General features: G+C 44.5%; 1 protein-coding gene across 2 annotated transcripts in view; it reads left to right on the top strand.

Annotated features, from left to right (window-relative positions):
* ANXA6 (annexin A6) overlaps positions 1–15891 on the top strand; it is a 70706-nt gene that overhangs the window by 32167 nt on the left and 22648 nt on the right. For both annotated transcript variants that reach the window (XM_029583344.1, XM_029583343.1), the window contains exons 12-13: positions 2362–2484; positions 6010–6068. In XM_029583344.1, the coding sequence (XP_029439204.1) occupies positions 2362–2484; positions 6010–6068 (182 nt within the window). The remainder of the gene's footprint in view (positions 1–2361; positions 2485–6009; positions 6069–15891) is intronic.

Genomic DNA, 15891 nt, shown 5'->3' with positions numbered 1-15891 from the left:
AAGAAACGTGCATTCTCGACTGCCAGCCCCCTTCATTGGAATGCCCTCCCCACGGACATTCGCCTCGAAACGTGTACTCGAACATTCAAAAAGAAACTCAAGACCTGGCTCTTTACAAAAGCCTACACTTAAAGGTCTAGCTCAGAACCACATCCCAGAACTTGAATCATTCTCGCTTTTATAATCATATCAAACAACTCCTAATTTTATCCTTGGTCTCACAATTCCAAATCATTAAATATTTGAACATGCTACACCAATACCTCTTAATCCAGATGTAACCTTAGTTTTTGAAGTCTTCACTCCTATAGAAATAACCGCCAGTTCTTATTTACTTAACCCTATTCTGTAGACGTAAACTTTTCTTGAAGACTGTAATCTGTAAACACCTGTATTTATTATAAGAACTTGTATTTACTATTTATATTTATTATTTAGCTATTAACATTGTTCTATTACTACTTGGTACTATTTCTCTCCTTCACCTCTAACTCTAAGTTCCTACTAAGTTAGCCATGTTATTTATACCCAATTGTTGGATGTAATTGTATATTTGTTTAATTGTTCAATCTGTTTGATGTAATTTTCTGTTCCTTGTTCCGTGTAAACCGAAGTGGTATGCACTAGTGCATGAACTCCGGTATATAAAAGCCTTTAAATAAATAAATAAATACTGATCATTCAAATTAGAGAATACTAGAGGATTCCAGATGGCGGCTTGATGAGAGGACATGTGTTGCACTCTCTCTAAACCTACTGGGTTTTTCCCTTTCTCTCTTTTTGCTTTTACTTTGTTACCTTGCAATTATGGTGGAGGGGAAGATTTGTGAGGGATCCCCCAGCTCTCTGTGCAGAGAGCTTACCCCGCAGGTGAAGATAGGCAGTTTCCTCAGACAAGAGGCGGCAGGAGGGGCATCTGCTGGAGAGTCCTTGGCTGCAAGTGAGCTAATGAGCCCAAGGTCAGACCTGGAAACACCATTGAGTCTAGGTGCATTGATGCTGCTTGTTTCTATGGACGGTGGAGATGTTAGCAGTGTGGTCCTGTTGCCTTCAATAATACTGACAAAAGCATCACTTGTGGCAACATCTGGAGGACAACTCCTGCCTTCTCCCATGGGAGCTTGCCATGAAGAGTCAGTGTGGAAAGTGGCTCAGAGGAGCAACAGCAGGAGAGTTGGGTGATTCAAGCTCAGATGAGCGTGGATGGAGTAAGCCCCCCCATTTGCAGGGTTACTTCAGGGGTGCTTGCTGGTCTTGTCTCTAGAGCCCTACTGAGTAAGCCAACTGCTATCACTTTGGATTCCCTGTGGAAGAATGTTTTGGTGCCTTTGGAAAAGCAGTAATATTTTTAGTAATATTGTCTGTGGATATCCATAAAAAATGGCCCTTAAGACCCAACTGGAGAAAGTTGATCATTTCGAGCAACATGTTAAATCAGATGACTGCTGCTCAGAGTGAACTGTTTCAAGGCAATCAGGATTTTTCTCAGAAGATTGAGAACCTTGAGAATTATGCACAATTCTATCATTCTAAGTGGATGATAAATGTTTAAATAAATAAATATGCTAGGCATTTGAATATTCTCCCTATTAATTTTCCTAAGTTTATTGCTAATACTCCTGCTGGTACATTTAGGGACTGTCCTGGAGAGTTTACATAGTGGGTGGGGGTCTGAGATTCAGGCCTCCAGGCCTACGCAGAGATGTTTTGTTTTGTTTTGGGTTTTTTGGTTGAACACGAAGGCCACTTAACTTTAGACATTTGGCTACATTTAAAATAATATAGCCAGTTGTCTGGCCACATGAGGCTGAATGACTATAAATCTAGCCAGTGATATTCAAAAGAGAGCTGGTTATATTTAAAGTTTATCTGGCTAAAGATAGCTGGATACATTTAATTGGGAATTTTCAGCAGGACTTATCCCGCTGAATAAACAGGATAACTTTATACTGCTAAATTTAGAGGGATAACTTATCTGTTCTATGTTTTCTTTGAATATTAGCCGCCTATTAGTGGTATTGCTTTTATATTAAGTGTCATCCAACTCATGTTGATTGGGACTGTCTCATTAAGTCACTAACATATTCCATAGCTAATCACTCAGGGTAATGAACCCTGCTCTTTATTGACCTTCCTTCCCACTTCGGTGGGTGACACTGTGATTATCTCTCTACAGTATAACCATCAGGATCTCTCATACCTGCTCTTTTTACCAAGGAGCAGTTCCAATAAGGAAATTCTCCATCCTTAACCATTCTTTGTCATCTTCATGGGTACAAACACTCTAGTATTTGTGGGGAAAAAAAATCCTATCCTTTTTCAGTGGATTCTGGGCATCTCATATCTCTGTGTTTCTTTCAGGGAATGGGGACGGCTGACAACACCCTGATTCGGATTATGGTCTCCCGCAGTGAAATTGACATGATGGACATCCGGGAGGCCTTTAGGACCAAGTATGAGAAGTCGCTGTACTCCATGATCAAGGTAAACGTGGCCAGGGAAACAATCCTGGTGCTTATTGTTTTTAGAGGTGGAATGCTACGGGTTAATTTCCTGCATAAACCACCCATAAAATATCTTTCTCTCAAATGATGACCTATGTGCTATCCAGATCAAACTTCTAGACTTCACAAAATGCACAGAAGCCTTTTTTTTTTCCCTGTTGTGACTCTAGGGCCCTGCTGAGTCTGACCAATTCTCATTTTACATTGGACATCCAAGGATTTCAACAGGGGAGATGTAGATGTGGTTGCAGTGTTAGTTCATTTGAATGCACAGAAAAAATACATTTCTTGACTAGTTTTCAGGCATTAACCAAAGAGGGAAGGGAAGGTTAGCTCCCAAAAGCTAGTCAAAAATGTATTGTTAGTCTAATAAAAAGGTATCAAATTATATTACGTTTTTGCTCCATAGCCTTCATTCCAAACAAGGGAGACATCTGTTTTGCCTGTGGGAAAAGAAAACCCTTTGAAAATTGTGTGCCCCTCCCCACTCCCTAGCATATGCAGAGAAAAGTGTGTTTTGATAGCAAGCATATGTTATCCCAAGGGGAAAAGTGGCAGTGTCAGGTGCTAGAGCAGGGGTCAGGAACCTTTTTGGCTGAGAGAGCCATAAACGCCACATATTTTAAAATGTAATTCCATGAGAGCCATACAATATGTTTAAAACTAAATACAAGTAAATGTGTGCATTTTATGTAAGATCACACTTTTAAAGTACAATAAGTCTCTGAAAATATTACACCAGGCCTTAAGACATCAATACATCTCCTATTAGGAAAACGGACCAAGTCAGGCTGCTATAGAGTCCTACACAGAAACTACACGCCAGCAGAAAACCTCACCTGAATCACGTGCTGTCCCTCACCTAACATAGAATAAAGAGACCAAAACGCATAACTAGAAGCATGCAGAAAAAACTGAATTGGAAACTGCAACAAGCCAGAGTCTCTGTATGCAGTGTAACAAAGGAAAAAAGAAACATCACCCATCCTTATAAAACAAATCAAGAAATATAAAATCATCAGCAGTAAAACTGTACTAACAAAAAGAACATATTTCGAAACAGCTGATGAGTGGAATATCCAATAATTAAAAACGCATATAAAACATTTCCAGATACCAACAAAAAATTTCAAAATAGCAGACACAAAGACCCAGTAATGAAAAATAATAAGGATACAAAAATTTTTTTGCTCTGCATACCTGGGAACGTTTGATATCCAGGTGTCCTGAGATTGTTCTGAATTAGCAGGAGGTGGGGTAGTTTGCTTGGAACTTTCTCCTCTCTCAGTCACATACCAGCGCTCTCTCTCACACTGGCTCTCAATTACACACCTATACACACATGCTCTCAGTACTCATATACACGTTTTTTCTCTCTCACTTATATAGGCTCTTAATTACACATTTACACACATGCTGTCTATCTTTTCATGCTTACACACACACACACACAGGCTTTCAATCACATAAATACATGCTGTCTTTTTCTCTCACACACAGACTCTCATTCACATGCTTACAAACATGTCCTCTCTTTCTCTCATTTACACACAGGCTCTCAATCACATACTCACATGCTCCCTCACCTAAATCAGCTCTCAATCACACACAGACACACATGGTCTCTCTCTCTCATTTAAACACAGGCTCTCAATCACATACTCACATGCTCCCTCACCTAAATCAGCTCTCAATCACACACAGACACACATGGTCTCTCTCATTTAAACACAGGCTCTCAATCACATACTCACATGCTCCATCACCTAAACCAGCTCTCAATCACACAAAGACACACATGATCTCTCTCTTACTTATACACACAGGCTCTTAATCATACATACACATGATTTCTCTCACACACAAAGGATCTCAATCATACACACATACTCTTTCACACAAACAGGTTTTCAATCACAAACTTACACATACAGGTTCCCAATGGTAAACTTACATTCATGCTCTCTCTCTCACAGGCAGGCTCTCAATCACAGACATACTCTCTTTCACATGTACAGGCTCTCAATCATTCACATACATGCATCTCTCACACACACACACACACACACACACAAGAGGAAGTGGAGATGCATCTCTCTCACACACACACACAGGGCCGCCCCCCGCGGCCCGGAAGAGGAAGTGGAGAGTATCGGCTGCCTGCGCGGCAAGAAGAGGCCACGCTAGTGCGCTCGGCATCGGCCCGAAGAAAAGAAGACTGCAGCGCGGCTCGGAGGAAAATGAAGAGCTTCAACCGCGGCCGATGGGACTCCGCCTCCGCTGAAAATGAAGAAGCTCATTCACTCTCTCTCTCCCCCACCCCGGGAACTCGCGGCAGCAGCAGCAGCCTCCTCCCAACGCTAACCTCTTCATTTTCAGCGGAGGCGGAGTCCCATCGGCCGCGGTTGAAGCTCTTCATTTTCCTCCGAGCCGCGCTGCAGTCTTCTTTTCTTCGGGCCGATGCCGAGCGCACTAGCGTGGCCTCTTCTTGCTGCGCAGGCAGCCGATACTCTCCACTTCCTCTTCCGGGCCGCGGGGGGGGGGGGGGGGAAGAAGAGAGTACGCCGGGTGCCGCTGACTCCAGCTGTCCTGCCGCGTTCCGCCCGGGCTGACAGCATTTTAAGCCCAGGCGGAGGAGGACCGGGGAGCAGCTGGGTCAGCGGGAAAGTGTGGCGACTGTCTGCGAGCCAGATGCAGCCCTCAAAAGAGCCATATCTGGCTCGCGAGCCATGGGTTCCCGACCCCTGTGCTAGAGGGAGCTGGGTGACATGCAAGCAGGAATTTTCATGTTGCAATCGCCAGGTCTGCCTTACCTTGCATACTTTGGAAGGATAAAGAAGCCCTGCAGTGCTGGCCACTGAGATTTTCAAAAGGAAACTGGGAAATGTCTTTTGTAAACTGGCTTGCAGGCCTACAAACACCATGGCCATTTTTTTAATTGCACGCACACTCCTTCCTGACTCCGATCAACAGGACTAGTTACAAGGTCAAAAAGACATTTTTTTTTTTTTTTTTGCACTTGTGTTATTTATTGAGGTTTTTAGCACACTTTTGTCCTGCTTTTACTCGAAATGTAAATCTAGTCTAGGGATGTGCATTCATTAGTTTTTGGGCATCCATTTGTTTCATTCATTTCATGTGTAAGTGCCTCTGTAACAAACAGATTAATGTACGCACAAAACGAATGGGACACAAATACACATCCCTAAAATATACTACTGCAACTATTATTTCTAAAGAGCTACTAGACATATGCAGTGCTGTACAGATACACAAGAGTCAGAGTCTTAAGCTTCCAGATAATCTGCTTTTTACCTGCTTTCCATCCTTGAGACTGTTCCCTAGTAAAGGGAATTCTTAGCTGACTTAAAGAGAATTAACTTTTCAAATTAGGCATGTTGGGAGGTGCAATCCAAGGAGCCACAGGGTTCTGGGGCAGAAGGATGTTCTTTATTTTTTGTAAATCACCATTCTACTCTACTATTTTTATTTTTTTATTATTCAGAACGATACATCAGGGGAGTACAAGCACACCCTTCTCAAGCTCTGCGGCGGAGACGATGAGTATGTTTCTATCTTTTTAAATTCATCCTTTTTGGGATTTTTTTTTCTTTCTCGTGAGCCACAGTGGCCTTCCGAGTCTGACCGGTCTGTGCTCATGGACTGGCTCATGGCACAAATAGCTGTTGGTCCTCATTAAAGCTTTCCATGTCTTAGTCTTTCATTGTGGGTTCCCAAGCCTGTTCTCAGTAATCCTTAGCCAGCTTAACCACAATGAATATGCCTGTTATAAATGATGTATGCAAATATATCTCATACATATGATATGCCACTTTTCTAATCAAAGATTACCCAACATGGTTTAAATAGATCATTAAGCATGCATACCAAATGGTTTACAGCATGATCTTGTTGGATCAAATGTCTTGAAAATCTAACAGGATTGGAATCATTTGTCTAAGGGTTGTATATAACAGCCGAGTCCTTGTATATGCATATGTGTTTACATACAGGGTTGTACTTTCTTTTGAGGTCTATTTCAGATACAATCTGGATAGTAAGTTAGCCGGATAAACTTAACCTCCAAAGTTAGCCGGATAAGTTTATCCGGCTAACTTTGGAGGCATATTCAATGGAGCAGTCACCCTATTGAATATAGCCAGCTAACTTTAGGACAGCTCTTTGATTCAACCAGACTTAGCGGGTTAAGTCATCTGGCTAACTCTGCTAGCTAAAGGCTGAATATAGGCGGGTAAGCCATTTAGATGGATAACTATTACGTTATCCATCTAAATGGCTTTTGAATATGGACCCCTTTGTCTGTGTGCTTGTGTATATAAGGTTATACAGGCATTTTTGACTTAAATATTAGAAAATTGTCATTGTAACATGCTGTAGTTATAAACAAAACCACCAGGGGGCATTTTTCTACAGTTATGTGGCAATAGGTGTACTTTTTAAACAATATATTCAGGCATATAATAATCAATATATATCAAACTTAGGTCCCATTCTTTCTCTATGGGAAAATACTTAGTATATGAGGCCCTTAGAGCCACAGATGGTTTGGAAGACTCAGTTCCTTATTGGGAATGTGGATTATTTTTGGCCATTTCTCCTGCAGACTGGTAAGACCATTAAGCATATCCTAATGGTTCTATTAATCAGAGCCCCCCCCCCCCCTTTCACCCATAGATGATGAAAACTCTGCAAAGCTGTATATACACCACATATATGGCCATGTGGAGATCTACGATAATATTTTATAACCCCTGTGCATAATAAAATATGCACGTCTACTTACGAGCAAACGTATGCAATTCATTGAAAGCAAGTATTTCAAAGTATTTGAATGCATGTACTTTCCCGACCTATTTTTAAAATATATGCATGTATATTTTACTCGCGAAAACCGAGTAGAATTGGCTTGTGTAAGACCCAATCTACGCATGGACGCCGACACTTTAAAACGTGCGTGCGTAATTGAAATTTTCAGTTTGGCGATTCCTCCACCAGTTTGTCCAGTCCTTCTTGAGGTCATCAAGACCCACTTGATTATTGAGCCTGAATTCTCCCCCACAATTCATCCAGCCCATACTACACAATAAATACACAAGATAATTAGCAGGTATGAAAATACATGAGTAAGTTGCCAAATATATACGCACAAGTCTCTATTAAATTGCAACTTGTGCATTACCTTTGGCCCTGCCCCAGAATGCCCCTAGAGCTCCCCTGTTTTACACGTGTATATGCGCACATAGAGTCAATATTCAAAACTAAATATTTCAAATGGATAACTTGCCATTTACATGGATAACTTGTGAGTTAGCCTTCTAAATGGCTTTGAATATTGACCTCTCGGAATCTAAAGTTTGCATTTACTTGAACTTGGCCACAAGCCCAAGAGAGCTGTGGATCTTTGCTCCTACTTTGTGTGAGCACATTTTGCATGGAGAATAATACATGCAAGACTAAAAATGTATCTGCCCTTGTTGTTTTCCTCCCCCAGAAATTTAAATGCAGCCAAAAGTCCGTGCATTCAACAATGCACTGGCATTTAGCCATATTAAGGGAGGGTGTGTTGTCAGACAGCTGAGTACCATGGGTAAAGTCTCTTACTCACGTAAATTACTTTGAAAATTGCCCTCTTAGGGATTTCAGCACTCCTGATCCATGGGTCACAAATTTCATAAGCGGCCACAGTATCACTCTGCTTTTTTATGCACTATTATTCACTATTTTAATCCACAAGTCCCACTAGTGAGTACATTTGGGCCATAGAACTCCTACAACTGACTTACGAATCATGATCTGTGACAAACTGTGATTTGGGAGTCCCAGGGCAGCATTTCAAAGCCCAGACGGATCGTGGCTCATTAGTCAAGAGGTGTCCAGATCAGGATCAGAGGTTCTTCAGGCATAAAGCACACCATTTTCTGGGTATACTCTAGTTAGCTGGTACTCAACCAGAGCACTCCAGGACCTATCCTGCCATAAAAGCCACCTCTTTCCACTGCAGGAGCCTGTAAGAGCTTACTGTGAAATGCTGCATTAACTGCCCTGGCTTATAAAGCCATCCTGAGTATAAGGAGCGATTTTCAAACTTTCTGACCTGGGACGAAGCGATCCATTTGGACCACTAATTTCCAAAGAGAACGTCTATGCAAGCTTTCTCTTTGAAACACGCAAAACACCCACGGACATGTGCTTTTTGCATGGCCACCTATTTTTTAATTTTTTTTTTTTCCTCATGAAAATGTACATGCTTGTGGATTTGAACGTGCATTCTGAGTGCGTTATTTTCCTTCTCCCCGCTCCCAAAGAAACACCTCATGCAAATGTGGCTAAGTGTGTGGTGGAACATAGCACACACTTCTAACCACACCAAGAGGAGGGTGTTTTTTTGATGGCCGGTGTTCCTGCGTAAATCTCTATTTCCTAGCGTGTAGCCAAATGGACTCAGGACAGATGATTTATGCTCCCATGCCAGCAGATGGAGACAGTCTGGTTTCAAAGCTGATGTCACCCTAGATACACCTCTGCAGTGACTCTAGCCCTTCAGTATTTCTCCGTCTCCAGCAGGTGCGGACTTGCTTTCCCTATGGGGATCGCTGTACCTTTTGGAAGAAGAAATTCTACTTTTAAATTGGAGAAAAGATTGGGCCCCGCTTTCCTGCGGTGATATCTAAAGGGTCCCTCCCCCAGTTGAGAATTCCTGAGGTGATTTCCCTCAGAGGTTGTGCTTTGGTCGGCAGCGGGTGCAGGAAGCAGAGTGCGGCAGTGGTGGTGGCCAAATCCCTCTCTCCCTGCAGTCGGAGACTGTTTCTGTACTCGGCCAGTAAGCGCAAAAAAAAAAAAGAAGTGGATTTCCTCCCAATTCAGAGATGTTGGAGGGGTTTCGGTAAGACTTCCTCCGGTCTCCTCACTTGGCACGCTGTATCGATGTTGTTCCCGATCCTGTTGGGATAAGAGGAAGTGGGCTTCCAAGTGGGTTGAGTAGCCCCGCCGGTGGGCTTGGCCCCACTTTTAGGCTTGGTCAGCACACAGCATGGTAGGCCGCATCTGTGCCATCTTGTGCGCGCTTTTGTGCCTGTATTGCCCACCATAGAGCTTCAGTATGCACATTGTGGAATACATGTAAAGCGGGGGGTACGGGCTGTGCATGTGCCTCACTGCGGCCCATGAAGGTACCAGAAATCTGTGCATATAAAATTTTAAGCAAAAGCCATCTGAACATGCAGTTACCATCGCCAATGGCTCCGGCAGCAAAGAAGCAAAAGTGCCTTTCTCTCTGCGCTGCTTCTCATATTAGGGCTGAACAGTCTGACCTGCTTACGTCAGCCCTGTGAGGAAGCCCAGGGAGAGTTGGCCTCCCCAGACTTTGCTAAGCCCGGCTCCTCCCATTCAGAGGATAGGTCAGCCGCAACCTTAACTGAAAGTACCCTGGATCTGAGTAACCCCGGGACTGGGTCATCCATGGAAGAGGGAAATTTAGCGGCACCTACCCTAGTATCTCCTGGGCTAGGCATGGACTCGGCCACCTTCTCTTGGGTGGAATTCTTCCAAGGCTTTCAAGCCTTGTACAGGTGCAGTCTGCTACCTCACTTGCCCCTGTCTGGAAGGAACCTCAGCCAGTAAGCCCTCCCTCTTCCTGTCCTATTGGCAGACCTCGAGGCATGCGTCAACTCACCAAGGGTATCCCTGGCAGGGACCCAGACAGCACGGACGAAGAAGAGGATCCAGATTCCTTGGAAGATGGGGAAATACCCCCTGGTTTAGAACCGTATTGGATCATTTTATGGTTTTTCCATAGAGATGAATTGCCGGCCCTGGTTTCCCAGACCCTAAACATGCTGTGAGTTCATGGGGCAGACTCTATGATAGAACCAAAGAAGAATCCCAATCTGATTTCCCTATGGAAAGCCTCTTGCTACTTTCCAGTACTAGAAGCCATCCAGGGTTGATTGACCTGGAATGGAATGCCCGAGAAGCAAGTTTTAAAGGTAGACAAGCTTTAGAAGCTCTATAGCCACTAGATCTGGCAGTGAGAGAATGTTTGTGTTTCCCTAAAGTGGATGCGCTGGTCTGTGCCATCTTTAAGCCAACTATCCCAGTGGAGAGAGGGGTGGCCTTAAAGGATGCGCATGATAGGCAGATGGAGTCATCCTTAAACAGGCCTTTGACGCAATAGCAATAACCTTATAGATTGCTTCTTGTTGTGCCCTGGTAGCTCGTTCATGCCTGCTTCTCTCTTGGGAGGTGGATGACTCTGGGTCAAATTCCAAAGCGGTTATGGAACCTTCCGCTGCCTTTTTAGCAGACGAGGGCTCGGATTTAGTCCGTACTTCAGCCAGAGGAGTGGCCTTAGTGGTAGTGGCCTGAAGGCAGCTATGGTTGCGGAATTGGTCAGCCAACACAACCTCCAAAGCCAACCTTACAAAGATGCCCTTTAAAACATCACTCCTATTCGGAAACAAATTGGAAAATCTGGCCAGTAAATGAGGTGAATCTTCAGTCCCCCAGCTATTGGAAGATAAGAAGCAGCTGCAGCGCCCCTCACTTAAAAGGGGCTGGTCCAAGGGCTGTCAATGTTTCCGCCCCTACAGGACATTTCAGAGGTCTTGGCCCTTTGGAAGAACTCAGTCCTTTCATAGTCGACAGCCCAAGAGAGGGGCAGGTTCATGTTCAGGATCTTCCTGAACCTCCCATTGAAATTTTACAGATCCATCTTTGGAACGAGGAAATAGGGGGTCGACAGTCTCTCTTTTACCAAAGGTGGGTCGATATCACTTCGGACAAGTGGGTACTGGAAGTCATACGAGAAGATTTGTGCTGGAATTTCTCAGCTCGAGATGTATTCATGATGTCTCCTTGCCACTCCCAGCACAAAAAGAAGGCAGTGGAGATTACTCTTATAAGGCTCCTCAGGATGACTGCTGTAATCCCAGTATCTACACCCCTGGAAATACAGGGCATTAATCCATCTATTTCCTCGTACCCAAGAAGGAAGGTTCCTTTCACTCCTGGACCTCAAAAGTGTCAACCGTCACCTACAAGTGAGTCATTCCCGCATGGAAACCTTACGCTCTATGATAATGGCCATACCACTGGGAGAGTTCCTAACCTCCTGGGTCCTATCCTACCTACATTTCTAATCCATCAAGAACATCAGCGCTTCCTATGCTTTGCTGTACTGTCGCCATTATCAGTTCCAGGCACTGCCCTTTGGTCTAGCCACCGCCCCAAGAACATTTTGCAAGACTATGGTGGTCATGGTGGAAGCTTTTAGAAGAGAAGGAATCCTGGTACACCCGTACTTAGATGACTGGTTGATCCAGGCCAAATCCATGGAAGAAAGTCTCTGGGTGACCAACAGGATGACCTCCTTGCTTCAGGAGCTTGATTGGGTAATAAACCTGGACAAGGACTGAACTTTCATAATCTGGGTAAATAAATAAACGTGGGGGTAGCTTGCTTATTACGACAGTTACCACCCTAAACCAATTAAGCCTAATACATCACTTTGAAAGCATGTACAGCATTGCTCTCTGTTTCAACGGTAGGGGGAAATGAGGAAAAAAGGATTTACATTCAGACAACATCCAACAAAGCATCAATCTGTGCAGTCTGGGCAAACAAGCATCGGGGTAACTTGCAGGATGCGGCGATTACTACCCTTAACCATAAGCCTTACGCTCACCTTTGATGCAACTCCAACATTGCTCTCTGCATTAATGAAAGGGGATGGCAGGAAATTTGAATCAAACAGTTACCAACAAGGTTGATGAAACAGATAACTATGGGGAAAATAAGTGTGGAAGCTTGCTGGGCAGACTGGATGGGCTGATTAGTCTTTTTCTGCCGTCGTTTCTATGTTTCTAAGGGCAGTCTCAAGCCTTCCCAGTCATTGGAGAATCTGGGAGTCTGGTTCGACACCAGGCAGGGCAAAGCCTTCTTCATGATCACATGGCTATGAAAATTGATGTCCCAAGTGTGTCAGTTGATTAACACAATATGCCTGACAGTGTGGAGCTATCTTCAAGTTCTCGGTTTGATGGCAGCAACTTTGGAAGTAGTGCCGTTGGGGAGAGCATATATATGTGCCCACTTCAATGCTCGCGGCTGTCACGTTGGAACCCGTTGTCTCAAGACTATTCGATTTGGCTGCACTTACGGATGGGAGTATGCTCTCACCTCAAGTGGTGGTTGCGGGAGGCTCATCTGAGCAGGGGGTGTCCCTGTCCTCCCAGAACTGGCAGGTTCTTACAACGTACGCAAGACTCCGGGGTTGGGGCGCTCACTGTCACTGTCAGGCTCAGGGATGTTGGACAGAGGAAGAGGCCCTCTGGAACATCAATTCCCTGGAAACCCGGGCAGTGAGGCTTGCATGCTTGCAATTCAGCCCCAGACTCTAGGGTCAAGCGGTCCACATAATGTTGGACAACACAACGATGATAGCCTACATCAACCAATAGGGAGGAACCAAGAGACAGCAGGTGTCTCAGGAGATAGTCCTCCTTATGGAATGGGCAGAAATATATTTACAGATGATCTGAGCCTCACACATCACAGGAAAAGACATCATTAGAGCAGACTTTCTAAGCAGGAAGAGTCTGGATCCAGGAGAGTGGGTGTTGTCGGCCGAAGCCTTTCAACCGATAGTAGATCACTGGGGCCTCTCATCCATCGACCTGCTAGCCAAATCTCACCATGCAAAAGTTCCCAATTTTTCAGTCACAGAAGAGATCCATGGACCCTGGGGATCGACGCTCTCATTCAGACCTGGCTGGAAGAAGAGTTGCTATACGCTTTCTCTCTGTGGCGCCTGCTGGGCAGAGTCATTTGCAGAATCGAGCACCACAGTGGATTACTCCTACTAATAGATCCAGATTGTAATATGCAGACATGTGAAGACTCCTGGTGGAGATCCCCCCCTGTGCCTCCCACCGCACAGAGACCTGCTACAGCAGGGACCTGGTCCTTCACAAGAATCTGACTCTATTCTGTCTTATGGTCTGGCCGTTTAGAGGGCTTACCTGATGAAGTGAGGATATTCTGCGGCAGTAATTGCCACAATATTCCGTGCCAGGAAGTTCTCTATGTCCCTAGCGTATGTGTGGGTCTGGAGAGTATTTGAGGCCTGGTGCGAGGAGTGCAGTGTCCCACTTCGGGCGGTCAAAATCCCACTTATTCTGGAATTTTTGCAGGATGGCTTGAATAAAGATGTGACCCTTAACTCCTTGAAGGTGCAGGTAGCGGCTCTCTCCTGTTTCAGGGGTGAGGTGAACAGAATCTTCCTGTCAGCTCATCTGGACATGGCCCGTTTTCTGAAAGGGGTGAAGCACCTTCGGCCACCCCTATGGTGGTCTGTTCCCTTGTGGAATCTTAATCTAGTATTGGAATTTTTGGTAGGGCCCTCCTTTCGGCTGTATGGTCTTTCCTTGAATTTTTTAAACCTTGAAAACAGTGTTCCTAGTGGCTATATGCTCGGTATGTTGCTTCTCTGAACCGTAGGCATTGTCGTGTCGGGAACTATTCTTCCGGATGATTCCAGGTGCATTACAGTTTCGTACCGTTCCATCCTTCTTGCCTATGGTAGTCTCGGGATTACATTTGAATCAGTCCTTTTCATTGCCTTCCTTAGATAAGCACAAGGATGCGGAGGAATACTGCCTCCTCCGTCATTTGCAGTATCTTGAAGTTTCAGAACTGGTCTGAAAGACGGACTGCTTGTTTGTCCTTCTTCATAGTGGAATGAAGCAGTTCAAACCAGCTTCGCGGGCTACCATAGCCTTATGGCTATGGTGGTCACAGGAGCCTATGTGTAGGCAGGAAAGCCATTACCTTCTCAGGTTAAAGCTTATTCACCCAGGGCTCAGGCAGTCTCATGGGCAGAAACTAGACTGCTGTCTCCTGTCGACATCTGCCGAGCAGCGACATGGTCCTCCTTGTACACTTTCTCCAGGATCTATCGCCTGTACATAAAGATATGAGAAGACACAGTCTTTGTAAGGGTATTAACCGGACTGTGGGCATCCTCCTGCCCCGATCAGGAGTAGCTTTTGTATATCCCATTGGTCCTGAGTCTATCTGGCTACACGCTAGGAAATGGACAAATTACTTACTTGATAATTTCGTTTTCCTTAGTGTAGACAGATGGGCCCAGCTGCCCAAGAATGGTGCCAAGGATTCGCCCGTGAAATGGATCTTGATTCCAAGAGATTACGGGTAAGCCATCATCCAGTACCTAGATCAGGGCATCTATGATCTTACTGGGGTTCAGTGTTTGGTTGAGTGCAGTTATGGTTATCCGTTTTTAATCAAGTATTTTAATCAAGTTTTTTTCAATAGTATGTCCACAGAGGCTTTTGAAGAGAAGGGGTGAGGTCTCTGCAGGGGTCTATCTAGGGTGACTTCAGCTTTGAAACCTGATTCTGACTCCATCTGCTGGCAGGGAAGCACAATCCATTGGTCCTGAGTCCATCTGTCTACACTAAGGAAAATGAAATAATTACCGTAAGTAAGTAATTTCTCCATTTTCTTACATATTTTAACTGTAAATAAACCCCCAGGCTGCTGCCAGACTTCACTTTTATTGGATGATAAGGTTCAAAGTGCATTCACAGGAATGGAGCACTTGCTTACGGTTTTAGTTTTATGGGGGCTCATGGGGTCCGCCAGTCTCTCTTAGTTCACTTTCCGCATCTTTGCTGCTTCCTCACAGATGGAGAGGAAAACAAAAGTAAATAAATGTGCAAAACCAATGTAACTGCTGTAGAAATTTTGTATTATAAATTAAGGGGCCCATGGTAACACTGCCCACGTTAGGACAAAGTCTGTGGGTGCTTTGCTATAGGTTTCAGCGGGAACATGCCGTACTGTCCCCTGTGTCTGTGGACTTTGATGGATGGATTTTGCGCAATCCAAACACAGTATTCTATGATGCTGCCCAAAGCGCACTCCTAAATGTAGCACAATCCATGTTTACTATTAACCATATTGAGGGAAGGTAGCCAATTAGTGTGCAGAAATCGCTTTTTACCCATATCAGTGACTCTGAAAATTGTTCTTTAAATGCAGTTAAATGTATGTGAAATTGGAAAAAAACTATCTGTTCTGGCAAGCAGAAAGAACATACTGTGGCCTGCTTCTGCTTGAGCCCCTGGGTTGCCTTCATTTTCCTCATCTGGGCAGCTCCAAGGACAAGTAACGGGAAGGAACGGCATCTGCCATCTGACTGAACTGGTTCTTTGTCGCCTGTAACTTCGTCTTTTTCCCCATATCATTTGCATATCTTTGTACTGCACCACAGTAGCAAACCAACATCAGCTGTAGCCGTTTTCCTAAACCCCCCCCCCCCTTAAGTCTTGGAGTACAGGATGTC

The sequence above is a fragment of the Rhinatrema bivittatum genome, chromosome 18, assembly GCF_901001135.1.
Source record: "Rhinatrema bivittatum chromosome 18, aRhiBiv1.1, whole genome shotgun sequence".
Classification (NCBI taxonomy): Eukaryota; Metazoa; Chordata; class Amphibia; order Gymnophiona; family Rhinatrematidae; genus Rhinatrema; species Rhinatrema bivittatum.
This window is presented reverse-complemented; position numbering and strand designations above follow the sequence as displayed.